Source organism: Pygocentrus nattereri, chromosome 1 (genome assembly GCF_015220715.1).
Source record: "Pygocentrus nattereri isolate fPygNat1 chromosome 1, fPygNat1.pri, whole genome shotgun sequence".
Taxonomy (NCBI): Eukaryota; Metazoa; Chordata; class Actinopteri; order Characiformes; family Serrasalmidae; genus Pygocentrus; species Pygocentrus nattereri.
The window spans coordinates 51,980,754-52,007,011 of record NC_051211.1 but is presented as its reverse complement, the minus strand read 5'-3'; the positions used below and the strand labels follow the sequence as shown (position 1 = coordinate 52,007,011).

At 40.7% G+C, this 26,258-nt stretch overlaps 1 protein-coding gene across 4 annotated transcripts in view; it reads left to right on the top strand.

The window, feature by feature from the left end:
• The window catches only part of chchd3a (coiled-coil-helix-coiled-coil-helix domain containing 3a), a 134,097-nt gene that overhangs the window by 65,231 nt on the left and 42,608 nt on the right, over positions 1-26,258 (top strand). For 3 of the 4 annotated variants that reach the window (XM_037542588.1, XM_017711297.2, XM_017711299.2), the window contains 2 exons: positions 20,953-20,967; positions 26,150-26,233. In XM_037542588.1, the coding sequence (XP_037398485.1) occupies positions 20,953-20,967; positions 26,150-26,233 (99 nt within the window). The remainder of the gene's footprint in view (positions 1-20,952; positions 20,968-26,149; positions 26,234-26,258) is intronic. The other variant, XM_037542592.1, reaches the window with a different exon arrangement.

The window sequence follows — 26,258 nt, the reverse complement described above, 5'->3', positions numbered from 1 at the left end:
TCAGAGACTTACTCAACGAGCGATTCAAACAACAGCCAATCGGAGAGCTAGAAGAGCGGAGAAGAAGACGAAGAGACGAGCGGACACACCGCCTGAACAGTGGACACAGAGGAGCTGTGTGTGAAACGCGGACAAATAGCCGATATCACGTTTACATTGTTGGATCCAGACGTCGGATCTCTCTCTTTGCAATTCCACCTCAGCTACCAGTCTGTGGTGAAATATTTCTCCAGCTCTCACTGTATCATCGCCTCTTAATCCCATATTAATCCCCAGTTTGCGATTTAGCTGTACATAAAAGCACAAATAGGTCTGGTCCAGTACGTTTAGCTTTGTGTCTCCTGTGATTTTTGAATATCTGGGAGTGTGAGTTCTTATTCATAGCCATAGCCAAAAGTCTCTTTGTTTTGTCGTCTAGTGTGTAGAAAGTCTTTGATCTTGCCATGTAAGAGATTCGGGAGACTGGGCTTTGCTGAAATAATGATGGTTTTATTAAAAAGAGAGCGCTCGGTATACCTGCCTTAGTCTCACCCCATCTAAACAGCAGCTCAGACACACAGCTTTTAGGCTATGCCACTGACCCTCCACCCCCAGAACAGTGTGGGACATTTGAATCCTGCCGTAAATACCTTACTGTGTTCTGCCCCAGCACATCCTCCTTAGGGGGTGTTTTAAGGCCATTTGGTGTGATTGTTCAAACCATGAGAACTCTTCAGTGTTTATACTGTTTAACAACAATTAAATCAAAGGAATTCCCAACAAGTGTGAGTGCCCTCAAGATAAGTTCTGTTAAGATTTTAAAAGTCGTGTGGTGACCGCCCAGCCTAACCACAACCTGCAGCAGTGAGGCAGAAGATGAAGCGGGTGCAGTGCCGAACTTTTTCACAGAGGAAGCTCAAACCGGCTCCGGTGTGTTTAAACTAGCCGCCTTTCATAAAATTTAGACATGAAAAATGTGACCTCGTGGGTAGAGTCTGTTTCCTGACGCTTGTGGCGAGCAGCATGACGCCAAAACAATGTACTAAATACGGTCCTGCAATGTTTTTCACCCTCAAGTCGCAGCCATTAGGAACTATCAGGGAGTCGTTCCTCTGACTGTGTGTGCCACTTCTGGTTTAAAACCGCTTTTAGCACCTTCAGACGTAAGAAACGAGCTGCTGATGCACAGACATTAGAGCGGCATGAAATCAAAGTATCGTCGGTACCCTAAAAGATGGTTATTTCCCATAAGAAGTCTAATGAAATTAAAACGGTCAGATTGGAGTGTATAATACTGTGCCATATAACCAAAAAATGAAGTGATTTAACTGCATATTGAAGTAAATTTCCTAATTTTCTTTATCTTTTCTTTTTGGTTGTACATGTGTTGGTATACATGTCCATATATTGGTTCGTACTATATATTGTATATTTTATAACATAAAAGCATTGACCTCTTGATTCTTAATTATTAATTAATCTTTTTTCCCATGTTTTTATGACTTTAAGTGACGTTACCGATCCACTACGAACTACGGCCTCCCCAGGGTTCATGCCCGCAGACCATGACGGGGTGCTTTGCGGCCCAGTGGTGATCTGCAGCCCACAGGTTGAGAAACCCTGGTCTAGAGTACAGCAGAACTGCTAGTTACACTAAATCTCAAAGCATATATCCATGCTGTTTTCAGCCAGTGGGTTTGAATGAAAGACATATTTCATTCATGCTATATTTCAGTGCATGTGGTATTTGGTGAAAATGGTATTCTTTTATGCTGAGGTCTTAAAAATGCATTAAAAATATTGAATTCAGTTTAGAAAATTGTGCAGCAGCCCTGAATGAGGAGGAAAGCAGTTATACTCATCTCCAGACAGGGTTGACACTGTTGACACATGATTGCATGTTTGTGCATGAATGAGGGAGAGCAAAGCAGAGAAATCAAGCCAGGGTGGACTGAAGAGAGTTTGTAAAGTGTGCTTAGCCTGAGGTCACTCTTTTGGTAATAAACACGCGTTGAGATTGCCTGGTGATAAAATTACATGTTCTGAGTGAAGAGTGCGAGACCCATGACCTGAATGCATCACTCATTCTTTGTCAACACATTCCTAGAAGACGGCGATGCAGGATGAGGCTTAGCATCATTTTTAGCATCAGAGGTGGCAGCATACCACCTTTTCTTTCCCTGTACTGTTTCCGAAACCTTGAGTGTCGGCGAAAAGTGATCCTGTGGGTTTTTTGCTGCAAAAACAACAAAGCTTTAAAATGAAATATGTGTGTACTTCAGTTAAGATGAACTGAAATAGAAATAAGCTACTGTTTAATCAAACACTCAGGCATGACATCATGACCACCTCCCTGTTTCTACGCTCACTGTCCACTTTATCAGCTCCACTTACTGTATAGCTGCACTCTGTAGTTCTACAGTTACAGACTGTAGTCCATCTGCTTCTCTGATACTCTGTTACCCTGTTCTTCAGTGGTCAGGACCCCCATGGACCCTCACAGAGCAGGTTACTATTTGGGTGGTGGATCATTCTCAGCACTGCAGTAACACTGCATTCTGTTGGTCCATTTATCATGAAATTTGCACACAGTGTGAAGAGCGACAGGTGTTTTTTGAGATTTTCAGGTTTTGAGGTATTCTGTTCGGTTCTGTTCCCACAGCAGCGGATTGGTTACAAGATCTTATTCAATTCTTAATTCCCTCTGATGCCCAGTCCATCATGTTCAGCCAAATACCAATACTGAGAATCTGATTTGGGCCATCCCTGCGTAGCAGAGATGGAAAAGTTATGGAAACCAGTTGGAATGAACTTAAGTGACCCCTAACAAGCTTTTTCATTACTAACATTATTAGTTCAGCATTTGTGGCCAAACTGAGCTTGCTCTGCTTTTTAGAAGATACAGATTTTTGCTTGTTCAAGGTATAAAGGCATTGGGGGCAGTCGTGGGCTGGAGCCTCGTGACCGAAAGGTCGCCGATTCGATCCCCAGAGCCGACAGCACACGACTGAGGTGTCCTTGAGCAAGACACCTAACCCCCAACTGCTCCCCGGGCGCTGCAGATAGGCCAGCTCTCTGCCCCCTAGTGTGTGTGTGTGCTCACTAGTGTGTATGTGGCGTTTCACTTCACGGGTGGGTTAAATGCGGAGGTGAAATTTCCCCGTTGTGGGACTAATAAGGGTCTCTTAATCTTAAACCTTTAATATACAAGTTATCAACTGGGCAACAATTGTGTGGGTGTACCACCTCAGTTCTGCATCTCTGTTAACAGACAAGCTGAACTTGTTTGTTTGTTTAGCTGGAAAAGGCCCTGTGCAAATTAAGACAATTAGCTAACTCTCTCCCCAGTGGAGCAGAGCGCTCCGATAATTGCTTCGAATGTGGTGAGACAGCAGCCTCTTTCTTAATTGGAGATGTGAAGGCCCAAAGGTTAAAGAAGTGAGCAAGGAGAGAGAAGTCATGCGGGAGCTGCACCTAGCGATCTCCTCACGAGCCTAGCAACAATGTGTCTGGCTTCTGGACTCAGCCAGTTCCCACTTCGTCCGCTTTCTGGTTTCTGGTTCCATGATGCTGCTTGGATTGGAAGCAGTTTCCTTCTGGGTGATGGTGGATGATGGAGATTGCTGTATCAGTAGGGATGTGCATTCCGACTGATTTTGTCGCTTGATTATCTGTTCATGAGAAACAATGCATAAAGACTTTGGCGGTAAACAATGTAAAACTGTAGGCTTACTTTTTTGGCTGACAGCGCTGGTGCTGCATGCAGAGGAATGCGCTTATTTGTTGAAAACATTATAAATCCTCCTGAGGGAAATCAGTAGGTTTTCATATTGGATGAGTAACACAGGCAGTGCCTTCAAATGAGCTAATGAGCTAACTGAGCTAACCACTGTCGTGTTGGATGCTTGTTGATGTCTGCACTGGGTCTTTTCTCCTCAGTAGGTGATGTTGCAGCGTGTTATTTGTAAGAGACGTATATTTTCACTGTTAATGGACCAACATCAGCTCGAGTATTTGGCCTCGTTAGTGATGCAGCCATGCTGTCTCAGCCTTCTCAGCCCCATCCTTAATAACCTTGCCAATGCACTCAAGTTCAGGCACTTGTGTTTCAGAGTAGCAAAGTATGTAATGGTCTAACTATTAGGGGCTACACATATATAAAATGTGTTGTTTTATAGATAAACAGATATAGAGCTATAGATAAACAGATATAATGCTGTAGATAAACAGATATAGAGCTATAGATAAACAGATATAATGCTGTAGATAAACAGATATAATGCTGTAGATAAACAGATATAGAGCTGTAGATAAACAGATATAGAACTATAGATAAACAGATATAGAGCTATAGATAAACAGATATAGTGCTGTAGATAAACAGATATAATGCTGTAGATAAACAGATATAGAGCTGTAGATAAACAGATATAGAACTATAGATAAACAGATATAGAGCTATAGATAAACAGATATAATGCTGTAGATAAACAGATATAATGCTGTAGATAAACAGATATAGAACTATAGATAAACAGATATAGAGCTATAGATAAACAGATATAATGCTGTAGATAAACAGATATAGAGCTATAGATAAACAGATATAGAGCTATAGATAAACAGATATAATGCTGTAGATAAACAGATATAATGCTGTAGATAAACAGATATAGAACTATAGATAAACAGATATAGAGCTATAGATAAACAGATATAATGCTGTAGATAAACAGATATAGAACTATAGATAAACAGATATAGAGCTATAGATAAACAGATATAATGCTGTAGATAAACAGATATAGAGCTATAGATAAACAGATATAATGCTGTAGATAAACAGATATAATGCTGTAGATAAACAGATATAGAACTATAGATAAACAGATATAGAGCTATAGATAAACAGATATAATGCTGTAGATAAACAGATATAGAGCTATAGATAAACAGATATAGTGCTGTAGATAAACAGATATAATGCTGTAGATAAACAGATATAGAGCTATAGATAAACAGATATAATGCTGTAGATAAACAGATATAGAACTATAGATAAACAGATATAGAGCTATAGATAAACAGATATAGTGCTATAGATAAACAGATATAGTGCTGTAGATAAACAGATATAGAACTATAGATAAACAGATATAGAGCTATAGATAAACAGATATAATGCTGTAGATAAACAGATATAGAGCTATAGATAAACAGATATAATGCTGTAGATAAACAGATATAATGCTGTAGATAAACAGATATAATGCTGTAGATAAACAGATATAGAACTATAGATAAACAAATATAGAGCTATAGATAAACAGATATAGTGCTGTAGATAAACAGATATAGTGCTGTAGATAAACAGATATAGAACTATAGATAAACAGATATAGAGCTATAGATAAACAGATATAGTGCTGTAGATAAACAGATATAGAGCTATAGATAAACAGATATAGAGCTATAGATAAACAGATATAGAGCTATAGATAAACAGATATAGTGCTATAGATAAACAGATATAGTGCTATAGATAAACAGATATAGAACTATAGATAAACAGATATAGAGCTATAGATAAACAGATATAGTGCTGTAGATAAACAGATATAGAGCTATAGATAAACAGATATAGAACTATAGATAAACAGATATAGTGCTATAGATAAACAGATATAGAACTATAGATAAACAGATAAAAGATTATATATATATATATATATATATATATATATATATATATATATATATATATATATAGAGAGAGAGAGAGAGAGAGAGAGAGGTATTAAAAGATAGATAGATATAAAAAGACATAGATAGATGGAAATAAACGAAAACTGGAAACAAATCAGAATAATATTACTACATTCTACAGCAATGAGACATGAATTGAGCACTCAGTCATACCCGTGTGTTCAAAAAACCCAAAGTGTATTAAATGTGATTTACCAGACACACAAACAACCAACAAATACAAAAGTTGTCCCAAATCCTTTTTTCTTCAGTCCTGGAGTCCGGCTTTACCACTGTACAGATTAGCCTTATTTAAGGAACAGTCTCACCGGTTTTGATCCAGTGATGGAGGAAAGCGAAAGAGAGGAAGATGAAAAGGAATGACTGGAGAAATGTCTAATCCACAGGAAGACGAAAGCTGGTGCCCAGAGATGTTTTCTTGTGCGGTCTGTAGTGATATGTTCAAACAGAAGAAGAGTACTGCCATGCCCAGTAGCAAACTGATGGGTGGCATAAAGTCTCCTCCTAATAATAAACATACCAGTAACTCTAATGAGCAGAACAAACAACAACGGGGCATTTAAACAAACAAAGCATGGAGTTAGTATAGGATGCTTACAGCTACTACCAAAAAAAACTATAGAAAACCAACACATTTCATCCTAAACTCATGAAATTGGTTCTAACAAAACAACACTCACACCAGCGTAAGCAACACAAGTTTCCTGGTGAAGGAGATGGAGAGCAGCTTTTCCCTGCTTCCTGTCTCTCTAACCTTTATACCTGTTCCTGCCTCAAGGAGTCAGAACAGCTCATAGCTCGCCCCTGAGGCTGGAGGTGGTAATGCCATGCAGTAAATGGCACCTTCTTCACCCAAAAAGAAAAACAAGTAACCATGGTGGTTACAAGTATAACATACTTACTTGCAAGTATAAGCAAAACAGTCACGTTTCACTGCATTGTTGGTCTGTTTATTGTCTCTAAACATGATGAAGTGTATTGAAAACCTGAACAGTGATTTCAGCATTGGAATGTATTGGTTAACCCCTTGAAGGTTTAATGTACTCTAGTGCCTTTGAACATCCCTAGTTATCAGCATTATATACACACACATACACTACACTATACAGTAGTACTGTGGGAGTTTTTAAACACTGTGTCCACTCACTGTCCACTCTATTAGACACTCCTACCTTGTCGGTCCACCTTGTAGATGTAAAGTCAGAGACGACAGCTCATCTGCTGCTGCACGGTTTGTGTTGGTCATCCTCTAGTCCTTCATCAGTGGTCACAGGACTCTGTTTGCTGGATATTTTTGGTTGGTGGGCTATTCTGAGTCCAGCAGCGACACTGAGGTGTTTAAAAACTCCAGCAGCACTGCTGTGTCTGATCCACTCAGACCAGCACAACACACGCTAACGCACCACCACCACGTCAGTGTCACTGCAGTGCTGAGAATGACCCACCACCCAAATAGTACCTGCTCTGTGAGGGTCCATGGGGGTCCTGACCACTGAAGAACAGGGTAACAGAGTATCAGAGAAACAGATGGACTACAGTCTGTAACTGTAGAACTACAGAGTGCAGCTATACAGTAAGAGGAGCTGATAAGATGGACCATGAGCGTAGACACAAGGAGGTGTGTGTGTATATAGAATTGATCAAATAAGTTGACGTGGCATTTGAATGTATTTGCATTACTTTTCCTTGGCTTGTACACTGTAAACAGTGATGTTTATTGACTGCCTTCTTTCTTGATTGATAGTATTAATGGCTAACTTGTTCTGTGCTCAACCAAACCATTTGTCTTGTTGTTGATTGTATTTATACCAGGACTTTCACTAAACTCGTTAAATAACGTGTATTCCAGTTTATTATTTATTAGCTGCCTTAAAGTTTGGCCAAAATGTATCTAACAGCCTGTGACAGCCTTTGCGTTAGGGAAGAGTGATCGATTTAAACTGCTGCCCGTGAAGACGGCCCTCTAGGTTCTAAAAAGTAGACCCAGACATCTCTGTAATTAGTGTGGTCAATAATTTGTCCTTTATTTTGACAGTAGGTCTTATGAAACCATGATTCCACAGAGCAGGGGACTAGCCCACACTCATGCAGTCATTTGATAATGGGCAGTTGAAGTTTTTTGACATGTTTTGAAGATACAGAGTTTATTCTAAGTCACGGTAACAGTGAAGGGGTTCTTGATGTCCTCTGCACAGCTGAGTTCTGCTGTCTGATTTGTTAGAGGGACCAGTGACCTTTGGCTATTTTTTAATGCCAGAAGGTGCCGAGTCATGCCAGAGGTTTGAAAACATGTGGTCTTTACCATCAAAGCCATTATAGAGAAGAAGGCCAGGGAAAGCCACACCAGCTGCTTTGTTGCCATGTTTCTACTGCAGAGAGGATGAGGCTCCCAAGAATCACGTGCATGGTCAATTAATCTGTTTGTCACGTGACCTTTTCATGCGGTGGTAATAGTAATGACCATTTCCTGCTGTGTGCCAATGAGAGTCGTGGTGGAGAATTAAGAGAAGTGAATAGCAGCACTGGAAGAACAGAGACATGCTCAAAATCCAATAATTATTGATCTTTATTCATGCATAATTCCCACAGGAGACCATAGCATTTCTCTGGTTTTCCAGACATGAACACTAATATTAGTGTTATAGCAATAGAAATACTTCTACGCGACTCCTCGTGCTACACTAGCCCACCGTTACAAACCTCTGTGGATGAGAGCATCTGCTTAAATGTGAAGTTTACAGCGTCATATATCATTGTATTTAGTACTCGGTTCATCCCTGGGCTCTGTGAAAGTGTGAACACGGTTAAAAGGCTACAGACGATGCTGCTCCAGCGCTGGATAGACGAGCAGGACAGATTTAAAGATGGAAAAAACATGCGTGTTGCATGTCAAGCACGTTTGGTTTCAGCGTCGCTCCAAAAGTGTTTTGTTCCGGATTACCAAGCTAAAATCCAGCTCTCTTTATTGGATTTCTTAATCAAATTTCTCAAACTTACGTTACTCCGATCTAAGAAATCGGACTGTGCTGTTTACACGACCATTTGCGTAATCGGATAACTGCAGAAATACGGTTATGATCAGATTACTGAGTGCATGCAAACACATTCTTTGTTTAGATGTCTTGATCTGGTTCTCGGTGTCTTTAGCGGCAGTATTTTAGTTCTGATCTCTGTGATTGGTAATGGATGGCTTGCTCCTCCTCAGAGGCTTCTCCCTATGAAAGTGACAGATGATTTGATTTCCCTCAGGTTTCTCCCCTGCGGCCCCACCAGAGATAAACGTGGACCATGAAGTGCTTTATCAATTAGTTAATACCTTAGGCCACCGATCGGCCAATTTATCAATCTCCCTGATCAAAATTCTTATCAGGTTCATGCTGTAGTGTTGGCAGGTGACAGATGGAACCAACAGAGCTGCTTTGCTCCTGAAAAGGCTGGTCTCCACCAATGGCTGCATCAGGGCAGCTTCCACATGAAGCAGACCCAAGAAATGTTCAGTACAGAGAAATAGATTTGATTTGTCATTGTTTAGCATAGGATGAACGTTGATCGTCTTTCTTAAGTGGTGTGCAGAACGCACTGCCGATTGCTACATGAAGTACAACCGTTGGTTCATATTAGTGACTGCTAATTTGTGAGTACATAAGCTCCCTGGACAAAAAGGTTGTTTAAGGTTGTAGTATCTTCCGCCTTGTGCAGAAGAAACGCACGAAGAGACACAAAAACTGGACTGTGCATGACTGGAAGCGAGTTATCTGTCAGATGAATCTCGTTTCTGGCTGTATCCGAATGATGCTAGATGGCATGTTCATCGTAGACCTCAGAAAGCCTTCATTGAGGACTGACAAGGTGTGGTTCAAGCTGGAGGAGGTCTGTGATGTTCTGGCAGTGTTGTTATGTAGAAATGGGTCATCTGGTTGAGGTGACAGCACAATGCTGACATTGAGCTGCTGGACAACCAGGTTTTGCCTTTTGCTCATCATCTTACCGAGGAACATAACATTCATGTCCCTTTATTCCAAGATGACATTCTTATGTTGACAAGACGAGCATTCAGGAGCGTTCATACATCTGAACCGGCCCACAAAATCTCCAGATTTGAGTCCTCTTGAAAATCTGTGGGACGGCATCCAGCAAGACGCCAGGGAAGGCATCTATGAAATCTGGATGAACTGCACAATTCTTTGGTGCAGGAGTGGCTGAACATTGATGTCACCTACATCCAGAAACCTGACTAGTCCAGGCCAAATCGAATTGCAGCTGTTGTTCGTGCTTGTGGACGATTACATCAATATTTGAGTAAACTTTTCTTCACCTTGCCAATCCGCCCCAAACACAGGTAGTTCCTTCAGATTCTCTTGGCCTGTCACTCACTTCAAGAGAATTCAACACATGTATACAGGCTATGGACCCATTGAGAGCAAGTGTGGAAATACAGACAATTTGCTTGTGTTTCTCTGCAAGGAGTCAAACAGTGGTGTGTGTTTCAAGATTCAAGAGTTTTATTGTCATGTGCACAGCAGAACATGCAGTTCTTACTTTGCTGTTCCTCCATTCACCATATATATATATATATACTCTTAAGAGAATAAAAAAAAGAAAGTATTAGAATAACTCAAAAAAAAAAACGTAGTAAAAGGTAAAAGCAAAAAGTGTACAGTATGTGCAAAATAAATTTAAAGTTACACGTGCGTATGTGCAAATAAGTGTAGCAGCTGTTCATAAAGTGCATCAAGTGACAGATGAAAACAGTAAACAATATTACTCTGTGCAGTAATAGATGTAAACAGTATTGTTCTAACAGCAGCGGTACAGTGCAGGTAAGGTGCAGTTGTTGAGTGCATGGTTAAATCAGTTCAGATTGGGAGGGGGGAAGAGGTAGTTAGTGAGGTGTTCACCAGCCTGATGGCCTGTTTGTGTGTGTGTACTGGCAGAATGCTGCTAGACTGGGCTTTTAATGTTCAAATTTAAACCCTTTTCAGATAAAATGCAATTTATCCCTGATTTGGAGTCCTCTCAGTTTCTCACTATACATTTAGTTTTCTCTTCACTAATGTCTATAGAATATATTTCAGTGGAAATGTATATGATTTCCAAAACTGGAAGCAAACTGGATTTTCATTTTTTGTGTGTGAGGAGGCTCGTGAGGCTAGTCAGCATTTATAACTGTTTTCCTGTGTTTAAATGATGTTTTAATTGTTGCAGTTGTGCGAATGTTTTTGTCATTTGATAAGCTGCAGTTGTAGTTGTCCTTTTTATCTTGGCATCGCCGTCTGTGCCTTCAAGTGAACAAGTAAATACTTCAGTTAAATAGCATTTGTTGTTTTTGCAGATGGTTTTATTAGTCTGTGTGTGCGGGAGGAAAGCAAATCTGGGAAAGAAGGATATTTTTAATGAATATTTAATTTTAATTTAATATTTAATATGTAATTTTTTTAAAAATTAATTAAATACTAATATTCAAGGAGAGTAAACAGAACCGTTTCTGAATATTGTTCTCAGTTTCTGTGGCATTTTAAAGGTACGAGAGGTAAAATTGGTCCAGACTGCACTAATGAAATTAAGATGTCTCGCTGTTTTCCTTGTCTGATGTTCGCCACGTCATATGAATCATATGGGCAACATAATAAAGTCAAATAGACGTCCCCTTTTGAAAACCCCCTGAAAGCCTATTTTAATTACGCTTTTATACTTGAGCGCTGCTGATGCTGCCTTTGTCTGTTTAAACAGAACAGAGATTCTGAATGACAGCTTGACAGAACACCAGGGATGTGTGCATTTCAGGGCCGGTATCGATTCTTGTCAGGGTGGTGGGCAGCGGTGGATCGGAGGGTCTTGGCCAGAGGACTGCAGGTTTGATTGGGTCTGCTCCGTATCTGGCCCTTTAATAATAAAGGACAGGCTTTATGGATCACTGCTAATTTGATCTGTACTCACAGAAAATGAAGCTGCTCGGACTGGACGGTTCATTATTTTTCCCCCGTGTGGAGGACACGTCCCCCAAACAAGGGACGCGGCCGCTCCCACCCCCCACCTACACAAGGCTGACCTTTGATCCAAACGTAGCATCTCTCTCAATTACCCACTGACCCTTTCTGTCATGGCAGCGTGGGCTGTTGGGTAATGTCCTGACTTCACAGGCACCTTTGAGCCAATGGAGAGTTGTGGAGGTGAAGGACTGTCTCTCGTTTTACTTTGTACTGTGTCCAAACTGCTTCCTGTGGGAATTCTTCTATTGTAAGGCCTAGAAAAAGAATACAGTACTGAGAAGATTGCATCTCAGAGATCTCAGCAGTGTCGGGTAAGAACTAACGTTAGAATAAACACAAACATTATTACACTAAAAAGTCACAAGAATTTCTTGTCTTCAAAAAAATAATCAACATCTTATAAGCTGGCTAGAGAAACATGGGCTTGTTTGCACAGCTCTTCTCAGTGCCGCCACCCATCATACGTGCTGTTAGAGATGAAGGTTCTGTGCAGGAGCATTTTTCATTCAGCAAGGTACAAACAGTGTAAGTGTTCCCTCAGAGGTCCAGCAGTGGGTTTAAGGTCCGATTGTGAAGCTTAAATCAGCTTCTCCAAGTGAAAAGTTGGTATTTGTACCTTTTCATAACCGAATGATTTAAAACAGAGCAGTGCTGGAGCCTGGAGGCGAGGCGGGGTGTGTGGAGTCAGTCCAGCTTAGAACAGATCATTTCAGGGGATTATGGTCCAGTTATGATTAACGGTACTGAGATGTAGCTTTGAGGGTCCCACCCCAGTGACAACAGAGACAGTTTAATACCTTTATTTCTGACAGTGTACATGGGCGCTCGAGTAATCGGTTGTCCATTCAAGGTGCCAGTATTAGGGGTGTTTTTATGTTTTAGCAGTGGCATTTCTTCAGTCATGTTAAAAAGCCAATTTTAACATGACTGTGTTGCTGATGGCACATCGTTAATGACATGACTGAGGTGGCAGATAGCAGAGATAGTACGAGAGCATGACAGTGATGTTAGCTAGACCCAGAAACGTTGGTTCAGATGTTGGAACGTCATCCACTGAGAAGAAAAGTCGGTGAATTCGACGCATCCGGTGTTTCACTGGTTGCTGTTACCACATTAGCTCCTCTGAAGAGGCAGTTTCTATACTCAGTGATACTTTATTTGGAGGGGTCCTTTTAGATGAAACAAACGCTCAGCGGACTCTCAGTAACATATTAAAAACATATGGCTGGGGTTAGGATTAGGCTTTGGGTTGAGGTTCAGGTTAGTACTGGGGTTGGGGTGAGGGTTAGGCATAATAGAGGTAACATATTAATGCATTTACTTAATGTGAATTCTCCATCAACGGAACGTCTACAAGATGTTTATTTCAATGATATGTTGTTGTTTTGTTATTAATCATCTCGAAAGGGCCACTCCAGATAGAGGGTTACCCATTCCTCCTTTGAAACAAGAAAACCTATTATTATTATTATTATTTTTTTTTTTAATAATAAAGCATATTTTCAAAATTTAACCTCCAGTCATCTATTATCTATTAAGTAAGCCTGTAGCTTTGTGCTAATTTTTTAATTAAAGTCCATTTTTCCCCTTGTTGATGACTTTTCCTTCCCTGCAGTTAATTTTTTTATTCTTATTCTTATTTTGTTGTAAATAGTCTTGAGATTTAACTTTAATTTTTATTATTTATAATGTTGATAATGTTTATACTGTTTCCCGTTTCTATTACTGAGCGCCTTCTATTACTCTGCTGCTGCTGTAGTACTGTGAATTCCCCCCGCTGTGGGACTAATAAAGGATTATCTTATCTTAACTGGGATATCTGTTCCTTAACTCATACTCAGATATTAAAAATGGTCAGAATGCACGTCGCTACTGTCATATGGGTTCGTTTAACTCCAGCACACCTGATTTCTTTGAATGAAGCATCGACAGACATTGGATGATAACAGTAAATACCGGGCTGGCAAAATAAGAGGTTCATTGAAAATGGAAATGGTTTGGTAAAACCATTTTATATATTATATGAATATATAAAAACGCTACAGCTGTTTGTATTTATTATAATATTCCTTTTCCGAGCAAATAAACTGCCCAGATAAATAGCTTTTTATATATGCCTAAGCTTTGGCACAGTATTGTACATTCTGCTTTATTCGTACATTGCCAGTCATAAATGTCCCATGAGAGGTAAATTGCTTCCTACATTACTGATTTATACTGTTTTGTGATGCATTAATCATATTTTAGTAGGAGTGTTATGATATGCATATTAATACTCTTTTTATGAGAGTTTCAAGACAAACATGGAGTGAATTATAGACGCATCATATTAAATTTTATGCTATAAAACGTGATGTTTTTCCACTGTTGTATTAAAACTAACTCTTATGATGTACCTAAAGGAGTCAACGGCGAAGGAAAGATAAATCTCCCCTGCACTGCACCTGAAACCACGTACCGTTGGTGTGTATTTAAATGTATTTGTCATCCAAAAAACGACTTGGTCATGTTAATTACATTTTTGCAGTGTTATTTTCTTTGCCGGTTGAACTTGGACCAAAAAAATGAGTTCTGGTGGTTCTTTTCTTAGTTCTTTGTCAAAATTGATTGGTATAAAAACGTCAGTACATGTTGTATTGTGACATTCGTGTATCGTTTCAGCCGTATTTCAATATTTCTTTCTGTGCCTGACGTCCCAGTGATAAAGGAGGAATTTCCAGCCTTGGGAAGTTTAGAATTCATCCACGTTCTATCCGCATTAACCTTTCTGGACCACGTACACTTACTCACACATACGATTCATTCAAGGCTCTCCTCATCTGTTCTTGGTTCTGCTCCACTTTGGGCCAGGCCGACTCGGCTGTGACATGACCTTTAGCTTTTGCCCCATGCCTGCTGGGCAGAGCCGTTCTTGCCTGTATTGAGATTGTTATGGTAACTCGGTTGCCGTGATGGATGCGTGACCCTGGAGTAGCTTTGACCTTGTATTGGTGTGGTGATCAGGGATTTGTTGTGGATGTTTAAGTGTGCTTTAATTGTCGTACATCGCTGGAATATAATCCAAAGATATTGGCCTGTATTACATAATACCTACTGGCTTACTGCGTTACGGTGTTTTCATAACCACCTCACAACAAGCTCACCTTTAATATGATGGACATAAGGTACACTCTTAAAAAAAGATGGTTCTTCAAGGTATAGAACCACGATCACTCATGGAAGTCTTTGCATGATTAGAGTTATTTGCATTGTGAAAGGCTTCTTAAGATTGATGGAGAATGTGTTGTAGATGATTCTGTGTAGAACCTTTTTAAAAAAAGGTTCTTCTGTTGTTATGAGCTTGACATCAAGCCTTTTGACCCTGTCACATGGGTCAGGGTTCTTTGAGTGTTCATGCTTCTGTATAGAACCGTTTTCTTTACTAGAGAACCATCATTTTAAGAAGTGTAACTTGTCGGAAAGTCTGCTTACATGGTTGGCCTAGCAAATAGTAAACACTACAGTAAAATTGTAGATTGTAAACATTTAAATATTTGGTTAAGAAGACATTAGTCTGCTTGTTGGGTGCTTGCACATTATTTCATCATGAACCTTTGGGCTGATTAAGCTCCTGCTCCAGCAGAAAAGGTGTCAAGCTCTATTTATCATTGGATCCTAGTTTCCTAGCATTGTTTATCTCACTACATGGAAGACGTTTCAGAACGGGGGGAAGATAAATGCAAGAATACCAGTGTATTGCGGTTAATTAAGAATAAGGTACCTTATTTTATAAGCTTTATTCTGGTACCATTCCTCCAATTTACAGCATAGGTGACCCTTTAAGTGTGGTGTACTGTCTCCCTAAATGTAGATAGAGAGATACTTTATTGATCTTGAAGGAAATTCATCAGCCAGTAGAAGTCACACAGGACAGTTATAATAATAGGGTGAAACGATATGAAAAGAATATGTACAAAAAAAAAAATCTACAGGCTTATATACAAAAAGAAACAGAAAAATCTGCAATAAGATCTCTAACCTGAGGTAAAAAGGCAGTGCAATAATGAATGTACAAGGATGTGCAGTTCACAGCATCTAATGACAATGCTGAATAAATATGCACATGGCGTGGCAGCACGGTTAAGTTGTGATGCTTTTTTGATCCCACAACCGGGGAAATTCCACCTCCGCATTTAACCCATCCATGAAGTGAAACACCACATACACACCAGTGAACACACACACTAGGGGGCAGTGAGCACACTTGCCCGGAGCGGTGGGCAGCCCTATCCACGGCGCCCGGGGAGCAGTTGGGGGTTAGGTGTCTTGCTCAAGGACACCTCAGTCATGGACTGTCGGCCCTGGGGATCGAACCACTTCACAGATGGGTTGAATGGAGGTGGAATTTCCCCGTTTGTGGGATTAATAAAGTATCACTTAACTAACAAATGGCAGATTTCGCTTCCCTGTAAGTTTTAATTTAAAACATGTATTTGTACAAGATCTTTTTTCCCCCATTATGCCAGTGGTCCTCTTTGTTTGGCTTGGAGTCAATGTGTAGACTACAGAGGTGGAGCAGTGCTGCTTATTGTTTTTATTGTAGCTCTCCAAGACTCTTGGACCTCAGCACAACAGAGTACAGGACGGAGAGAGAGATGAACGAAGACAAAGGAAGCCATGGATGTCGAGGAGAGGTGGGAGAGGGAACAAAGGCTACGCTCTTGTCCCTGACACAGCACGTATTTGCCGTTTACATCCCTCCTCACTCCACGCGCTCAAACTGCAGTGCTCAGCTAATTAAAAACTCTCTTAATTATTCAACTGCGCCTAATTGATATTCCGTAAGACACTCTTCCTCCTAAACGATCTGTTTAATTTGACCATAGGGTCTGTAACTCCGATGCAGGAGTCATCTTTCTCGGAGCGCTCAGAGATTGTGTGGGAAGAGCTCGTGCTACTCATAATTAAATGAAAGTTCCTGACGCATTATATCTCTGACAAACTTACAGAGAAAGGCTCGGTGAAGCTGGGTCCTTCTGTGGTGTTTTGAAAAGTTAGGAACACTTTGAACACTCTGTGCATGAGATTTTCAGCAGTAATGCATTATGTAGAGTGAGTATAGTAAGTGTAAGTGTGTCTGGGTATCATGACAAAACACAGTTTTCTTTTTTGGAAAAAGTTGGTAGACGTTCTGCCAGGTCTTCACATGCAAACTTCGTCATTTGGAGTGACGGATATGCCATCAGATCTAAGATAACCTTACTGAAATGTGAGAGAGCCTCATTTTCAGAGATGTTTTCATTTTCATATGCTGTATTTGAAATTCTTTGCTCAGTAGCTTTTCAGTAATGAGTGAAAAAGGTGAATATGTATAAATTATCACCAAGACTGTTAGGTATTATTTAGTTTGTGTCTGAAGTTGATGTGGAATGTGTTGATTTTCTGAGAACTGTAATAAGTGCAATGAAACATCTCAAGTGGCAATCGCAGGGGTCCAAGCATGCCACACATTAAGGAGCCGGTAGAACGGTTCAAAGGAGGGGCAGAGTTTTTAGAATGGTCTGCTTGATAACATGTGGGCTTTTAAATGGATTTCGTACACACTGACATTTTAACCTTGGTATCATAAGCAGCAGATTTGAAATAAATCAAATTACTTGGAAAACAACAGTTCTGGACTTGACTTGCCATGGATTAGCACTAATTTATGAACCCCTTATAGTTACCCCTGCAATTTCGTCTCAGAGTGCACCAGAAGTTCATGATAAAACCACTAAATTGTTCTACTTTTATCGCCTCCCAGTGATGCTGGACTCTGCTGCAGGGTACTGGTTTCTCTTTTCAAATGGTCCTCCTTACCTCAGACATGGTCAGTCAGCAATTACATGTTTGGTGTCTGAAGTTTCCTTTAATTTTGCACTGGAGCTACAAGACAAATGTCAAATGTAGCTAACACGCGACGGACGCTTGTGCAGCCTCAGGGTGCCCAAACCCATGTGCCTTTTGACACGAGAAGGAAAAACACATGTTGGGAGAAGCAAATGAGTATTTGTTACATAATTTCCTGGCATAGTTAGTGGTTGTGTTCCTTAGAGATGTTGCTGTTCATGTAATGTAGTGAGAGTTAAAAAATTTGCCTGAGTCAGGTTGTTTGCTTAAAGAAAAATGCATGTAAATACATCAAAACACCTGTTACCATACCAAGTTTGGTAACCTACGTTAGATGCAGCTTCCCAGAAGGGCAGATTGCTAAGACTTCTCCAGTAATATATTTAAATATTTGCTGAAAGATTCACTATAAAACTACAAACTATAAAACTTCACCATGAAAACTATGAGACTAACATATAGTGAATCCCTTTGAGACATTAGAGAAAATAATTGTATCAGTAGAAATAAATCAAAAACTTTCATTGTATGCATTTTACTTTAGAATATGAACAGTCAGACTGTGTATTCTGCAGAAAATGAAATGCATCTGTCTTTGTTTATGCATTTGTTTCTGGGTGTGTGTGTGTGTATATACAGTACACACACACACAGGCCTGTATAGAGTATATATATGTGTGTGTGTGTGTGTGTGTGTGTGTGTGTGTGTAATTGTCAGGGTTTACAGTAATACAGTTTTATTAATTATTACCCTGTACATAAATTCATATTATCTATGGTTTTAGATGTGGACTGTGTACAAAAGCACTTAAAGATATAGTATAACTTCATTATAATTATATCCCTTCTTACTCTGTGATTGAGCACCAAAGATCTAGCAACCTACCTGAAAAAATCAGGTGCACCCAAGTCATCACACACTTGCCTCGACGCATGTCAAGTTATGATATTTAATAAAGACTTACTTGTGCAGCTTCTGATACCGAATGGCGTGCTGCTACTTAAAAAAAAGGAGAAAACAACATCTCATAACACATGAACTTGAACTTTGCCCATGCTTTTCTCTCCTTTTGTCTGATCCAGTACAGTATTTTTTTCCCCCAAGCTATTTCCATTTCAGTGGTGTTGCGTTTCTAGCCAAGACTTTGATTATCATCACTGAAGTTTTATGGAGTTTTAGATGTCTGTCTGGAGGAGCGTCCTGCCCCTCACCTCTAGCACAGATACTAGTTTGATTTTCTGTCGTAAGATCTTGTCAGAGTAGAAGCACGCTAAGGTTTGGACATATCCCTTTCTCGTCTCCTCGTCTTTCGGCCTCTGATGTAAACCACATGTCTCTTGAGTGGTGGCAGCTTTTTATGATAAATGTCCTCCATTGTTGTCTTCTTTCATTCATTCTTCCCCTCCACCTCTCTCATTCTATGCATTTGTAGTTGACTTTCTTTTGATTCATTCCCATCCCTGTTCTTCATTAGGGGGCACAATGGTGCGTCATTGGTGGTGTGAATCACAGTCTTTTGTTGGGGTTGTAATGTGATTAGATGATCTAGGTGGGGTTGAATGAGTTTAATCAGATGGAAGTAATCCTGACACCTCGTGTGACCGAGCGACGGCGGCGCTGCCATATGCCCCCTCTGATCCATTGTGATAGCTCGGTGGAAAAAGAGCGCGAGAGAAAATCCCTGGTCGCACATTGATGTCGGTGCCTCCCTGTTTTTAATTGCGCATTGGTTACGCTTTCACTGCATTTATCTATTGGGCTGTGAATGCAGCTGCTCCGTGAGTATGTGTGCGTGTTGTGGAGTCAAGATGAAGGTCAATCAAAGAGGCAGCTTTTCTTTTCATACTAGCTGCACAGCTGAAGCTTTGCATTGACTGATTACTAAAACTGCTCCTCTCCCACGCAGAGGCCTGTAATTGGCTCCCAGACCCAGGCTGAGCGTTTGTATTGGTGTTTTTCGCTGTCTGTGCGTGCATGTGTATGTGTTGAGAGCAGAGGTCATTCTTGGTGAGCCAGAGGTCTGGATTTGATTGAGAGGAGATATCCGGTGTTTTTGTAGCGCACTCTGTGCTTTTTTTGTGATTTTGTGGCTTTGGTTGCTGTTTTTGGTTTTGCTTGGACTGTTGCAATTATTACATAATCACCTGATTGCAATTATTTAATCTGACTACCATTTTTTTCCTACAGTTGTTAGTTTTCACAGTTTTTACATCACAACAAACAGAATCGTACATGTATGTATGCTTCAAACCCAACAGGTATATATATAAACTAATTAAAAGCAGACAACATATTTAGACATGTCATGAGTCTTAAGAAAACAATGGAATTTATAACAGGGGCAGTAACGCCTATAGAGGGCAGCAGAGAGTAATGTTTTTTTTTTTTATTTAAAAAATGGAAACCCATTCCATGAAGCTCTACGCTGCTCTTGAGCTGATCTCAAGGCCACATGAAGTTTGGAGGTCTGTAGTGATTGACTCTGTAGAAAGTCGGTGACCTCTGTGCACTATGCCCCTCAGCATCCGCTGACCCTGCTCTGTCATTTTACGTGGCCGACCACTTCATGGCTGAGTTACTGTCGTTCCCAGTCGCTTCCACTTTGTTATAATCCCACTGACAGTTGACTGTGGAATATTTAGTAGTGAGGAAATTTTCACGACTGGAATTCACTGAGCTCCTGAGAGCGACCCATTCTTTTCGCCCTTGAGTCAGGTGTGTTTGAGGCGTGTTACGCAAATCTGTGAACGCATAACACATACATGTGGCTAAAGGACGTGTCATTGAAGTGCTGGTAATTGTGTATGCATTGCATCAGATATGTGTGTGTGTGTGTGTGTGTGTGTGTGTGTGTGTGTGTGTGTGTGTGTGTGTGTGTGAGAGAGACAGAGAGAGAGAGAGATTTCATCACTATGCGCAGAGCACATATCTCAATGAGGCCAGTATCTCAACCCTGATGCCTATCACTCAGCTGGGATTGGATTTAGATTAGATTTTTCTTTCATAAGCACATTTTCTTTTCTTTTTTTCTCCGCCCTCATAAATGAGCGTGATGATGGAGCAGCAAGGCTGTGGTGTTTGCGTGGCCTCCTCTAATACACTGCTGCTTCACACTGCAATGTGTGTGTGTGTGTGAGGGTAGACAGTGGATTTTCTCAGCAACCTTCTAGTGCTAAAGCCTGGAAATGTATTTTTAAGCATTTCTTGGTCAAATCTGTCCTTTTTATATTTTCCCTCTTTCTTTGTGTCTCTGTCTCTTCCAGTCTCTATCTCTCTCTCTCTCTCTCTCTCTCTCTTTCTCTCTGTCTCTCTCTCTCTCTCTCTCTCTCTCTCTCTCTCTCGCTGCAGGGGATGGAGCGCAAGGTAATGCACAACACAAAGCCTTTCTGACTTTTGGCTCTTTTTCCCCTTTCCCTGTTTTTTTCTGTGCTCTCATCCATCACCCTCACTCTCTCTTTTGTCCTCTTTCTGAGGTAAGCACCTTTTAGCTTGTATTAAAACCATCATAAGTCTTATGAAAACAACAGAAGCTGTAAAAGCTATTATCCTGCTGTAAGCACACATCATTAGAGGTGCATGATCAGAATTGGCCAATATTTGCCCCTAATGTGTGAACAACAGTCTGCTATTTATTTTTATTTTGGCTCATTATCTGACAAATATTATGAGTCTGCCAAGTAGTCTCCATGCCATGAATGGCACCAGCCTACCCACCAGCCTGTGTGTTCATGTCACTGTGTTCAATCAGCCCACAAACGCTGAGCCTCAGGTAAAGCGGGTAAAAAGTAAATAAGCAATATTATTGCCTGTAGCTTAGAAAAAAAATGTTGAATTGAATTGGTCTGATTAATTCAGTACTTGAGTATTTGTTTATGTTGGTACTGTTTCTTGTTTAATATTCAGAGGCTTCGTCCTTTACCAACGTCTTAAGCCGACTTTGCACAATGAAAATTTTATGCAACTTTAGTTGCTTGAAAACCACATGAAACGAAATTGCCCCGAGTTGCGTGTTGTAAAACCTCCTGCAACTCACTTGAAACTGAAATTTTGTGAAACAAGTTTCATTATAAAGGCGATAGAAACGCTAATAACACATCAAACTACATCTTTAGCTTCATCTACATAGCTAGATTAATTTTCTTCTCTCTTGATGCCCCTTAATCTTTTACAGTGTTCAGATTCACTTGAGATGGAAAGGATAAAATGATGAAGGAAGAGTAGGCTAAGGTGCACTTCTTCATAAACTTATTATGCTTCTAGGAAAGGATAAGAGACGCCAGGTAGACTATGACTGGAATGACTACTTAAACATTAATTATCAAAGGTTTAACATACAGTATCTCAAAAAAATGAGTGCACCCCTCACATTTCTGCAAATATTTTATCATATCTTTTCATGGGACGTCACTATAGAAATGAAACTTGGATATAACTATAAGTGGTCAGTGTGCAGCTTGTATAGCAGTGCTGATTTACTGTCCTCTGAAAAGAACTCAACACACAGTCATTAATGTCTAAACAGCTGGCAGCACAAGTGAGTCCACCTCACAGTGAATGCGTCCAAATTGTGCCCAAAGTGTCAATATTTAGTGTGACCACCATTATTATCTAGCACCGCCTGAACCCTCTTGGGCCTGGAATTCACCAGAGCTGCACAGGCTGCTACTGGGATCCTCTTCCACTCCTCCATGATGACATCACGGAGGTGGTGGATGTTAGACACCTTGCGCTCCTCCTCCTTCCGCTTGAGGAGGCCCCACAGGTGCTCAGTTGGGTTTAGGTCTGGAGACATACTTGGCCAGTCCATCACCTTTACCTTCAGCAAGGCAGTTGTCATCTTGGAGGTGTGTTTGGGGCCGTTATCGAGTTGGAAAACTGCCATGTGGTGCAGTTTCTGAAGGGAGGGGATCACAGGTCATGGTACATGTTGGAATTCATGTTTCCCTCAATGAACTGCAGCTCCCCAGGTCCGGCAGCACTCATGCAGCTCCAGACCATGATGCTACCACCACCATGCTTGACCACAGGCAAGAGACAGTTGTCTTGGTTCTCCCCACCAGGGCACCGCCACACATTCTGGACACCATCTGAGCCAAACAAGTTTATCTTGGTCTTGTCAGACCACAGGACCTGGTTCCAGTAATCCATATTCTTGGACTGCTTGTCTTCAGCAAACAGTTTGCAGGCTTTTTTTGTGCGTCAGCTTCAGAAGAGACTTCCTCCTGGGATGATGGACATGCAGATCAATTTGATGCATTGTGGGGCCTCTGCAGCAATGCTGGCAGCACTCATGCGTCTATTTTTTTGAAGCCAACCTCTGGATATGACGCTGAACATGTGGACTCAACTTCTTTGGTCGACCCTGGCGAGGCCTGTTCCGAGTAGAAGCTGTCCTAGAAAACTGCTGTATGACCGTGGCCACTGTGCTATAGCTCGGTTTCAGGGTATTAGCAGGGTCTTCTCATAGCCCAGGCCGTCTTTGTGGAGAGCAACACTTCTATTCCTCACATCCTCAAAGAGTTCTTTACCATGAGGTGTCATGTTGAATATCCAGTGGCCAGTATGAGCGAATTGCACCCAAAACACCAAATTTAACTCCCCATTCACACCTGGAACCCTGTAACTCTAACGAGTCACGTGACACCAGAGAGGGACGACGACACAATTGGGCACAATTAGGACCTGTTCACTTTGAGGTGGACTCGCTTGTGCTGCCAGCTATTTAGACAATAATGACTGTGTTGAGTTCTTTTCAGAGGACTCTGAATTTATTTAAGTTATATCCGACTTTCATTTCTATAGCGCCGTCCCGCGAAAAGATATAATAAACTATTTGCAGAAATGTGAGGGGTGCACTTACTTTTTTTGAGATACTGTATATACGCAAATAAGAGATGGATATATAGGTATTAAAAAGAATGAGAAAGACTGCTGGAAAAAAATGTACGAGCCTGATCAAAATGCTGCAAGTATGTCAGTTACACATGGCAGATGATATTATAGCGAGAGCACATGTAGATACAAGCTGCTAATTTGGCTAACTAGTGGAGGATTTGAATGTATTGCATGCAACTTTATTAATTATTTATTATTTTTGAATTGCTTTGTGTAACTCTCAGTTTGCATGGAAGTCCTGTTGCAGGCAGCTCACCACATGCAACTAAATTTCAGATTCCAACAGAATTTTATAACGCTTGTGAATTCCTGGCAGTTCTGAGTTAGAGGCTTATCACAGTTTGGAGTAAAGCATTTTATCATTAAACCCGGAGCTTAAAAATTACTGTAATTAAAATGCCTGAACAATCAGTATGATATTAGGCTGTAAAATGAATGGCATGTCCAGGTAGCATTAGGTAAAGGCTAAACACAGCCGCACTCCCTCTGCAGTTTCACAAGTCGCCCTGTTTCTTTGAAAGACTGAAGCAAGATATGTTATGAAACCTGGCGATTGTTTTGACTGTTAAGGTGGAGAAAAATAAGTGTCCATAGTTTCTCATTCAGCCGCCAAGAAGCTGAGCTACGGACACAGAGATTGTAGGCAAGCTAAGCGATTTAGCTGATAACTAAGTTCTGAACGGCAGTCAGTGGATGCGAGTGTAGTATACAGTTGAAATAACTCACCAGTTCGTTAATCCTGAGCAAGATGTATGTAATTTCACCTCCAATGGAACTGAAATTGGACCACTAAGCATTGAAATATGAACTTGGCTGTTCAATTCAGTCAAGCTGCTGATCTGACTGTAAAACACATCACCAACAAAGAATTAATATTTTTGTAATTTGGAAGTGCTTGTTGTCTTTTACATTGTATGTAATTTTTCGCGACGAATGGGCCGAAAGAAATGGCCCAAAATTATGTGGGGGGGAAAAAAATCTGGTTCCATTGACTTACGTTAAAAGTAAAATGTTGTTTCCTTCTCCGGTAAAGTTAGTTTTTTGGAGATATGAGGTTCTGATCCAACAGCAATGATAACTTAATTGTCAAAAATATTTTATCTGGTAAGCAGGACCAGCTTAACGTTCAGACTCCGTTCAAACTGCGTTTCGAAGGTCTCGGCGCTGTGATGTGATGTATGTTTGGAGTCGATCGGATTGGTAGTTTTTAATAAAATTAAGTTTACAAATTAAAAACCTCCCATAAGAATGAACGGCGCAATTCTTACTGACATCGATGACGTCACAGCAGGCCACTCAGTCTCACAGACACAGCCGACAGGCAGGGATTGTCAGTTTTAAATTGTAGAGAAACTTGTCCTTTCTGAAACCTCGAAATATCTCATCATTTTATCAATTAGCTTTAGAGTTATGAGCATTTGTTTGGCACTAGGCACAGAAAACTGCCCCATTCACTCCCATGTAAATTTCTCAACATCAGAATCTGCTTATTTCGAGATTTGCTCTGTGTTTAACTCGTCATAACTCAGACATTTTCTTCTCAATACACACAACATTATAGCATAATAATCCTCGAGGGGTCTTATCTCACACCATCACTCCGGTTAAGCGAGAGAGTAAACATTTCCCGAGTTATGACTGTTTGTTCAGAGGGTGCAAATCGGACTCAAACAAGGCTTCTCCACTAAGAGCTGCAAAATAACAGAGTGACAGTTCATTTGATTGGCTCAACCCCCAAAAACACCACACAAACAAATACCTAAGGAGGTGTTGTTCACCTACACAGAAACACACAAACACACACACACTTGCAGCTCTTTTCAAGCACTCTTGCAGTTCCTTCAGGAAATGCACATCTAGTTATTATTATTTCAGTCTTTACAGGGCGACTCGCAGCAGCACACCAACTGACTTAATAATGACTCCTTCATTCAAATTTAACAAAAATATGTGTATGGAGCAGCTTAGTGTAACACTGAGAACAGTTATTCTTTAATAGTGTACAAAGCCTGTAAATCCTCTTTCGGCCAGGCCTACTATTGGCCAGTTTGGCAAAAAAAAAAATGTAAATCTGCCAGAAAATTCATGGTCTGGTGGAAAAACAGATCATTGTCTTTAACTTTTGATTGATTCATTTTGGAGATGCTGCACAAACATTGCGTCGTGTTGCCTCGTTTATAGGCCTGCTTTGAACACGAATAGAAGTCATGAGCTGAAGGTCAGGAGAGGAAGAGAGAAAGAGAGATGGAGCAGGGCAATAGGAGAGAGGAGAGATAACGAAGAGTCATAAATAAGGCCTGGAAAGATTCGCCATTGTCCCCCTGCTGATGTTATCCTTTTTCCTTCAGCCGTTCCAGTGCCGCATCTGCACACACGCGTGCTCACGTACACACAGTTCTGATGACACACTGATAGAGGCCTGTCATGAACTGATGCCCTTGGAAGGAGCTAAGGGCGTCCTTATTCATATGTATTTCATTATGACAGCGCAGCACTGTGCAGGCTGCTCTCACACTTTTGCTTTGGATTTTCCTCGCTGGGCTATGCAGAAGTTCAAAATTGAGCAAATTTAACCACTTTTTTGCACTTTTTTGTATTATTTCTTTATGCCGGTGCTTCAATTGCCCTGTTTTTTATGTTGCCTTTGCAGGCCAAGCAGTTGGAGGACAGAGACCTAGAGCTGAGGAAGCAGGATGCCTTCTACAGAGAACAAGTGGCCAAGCTGGAGGAGAGGGTACGAGCCACAGCACCAACACTTC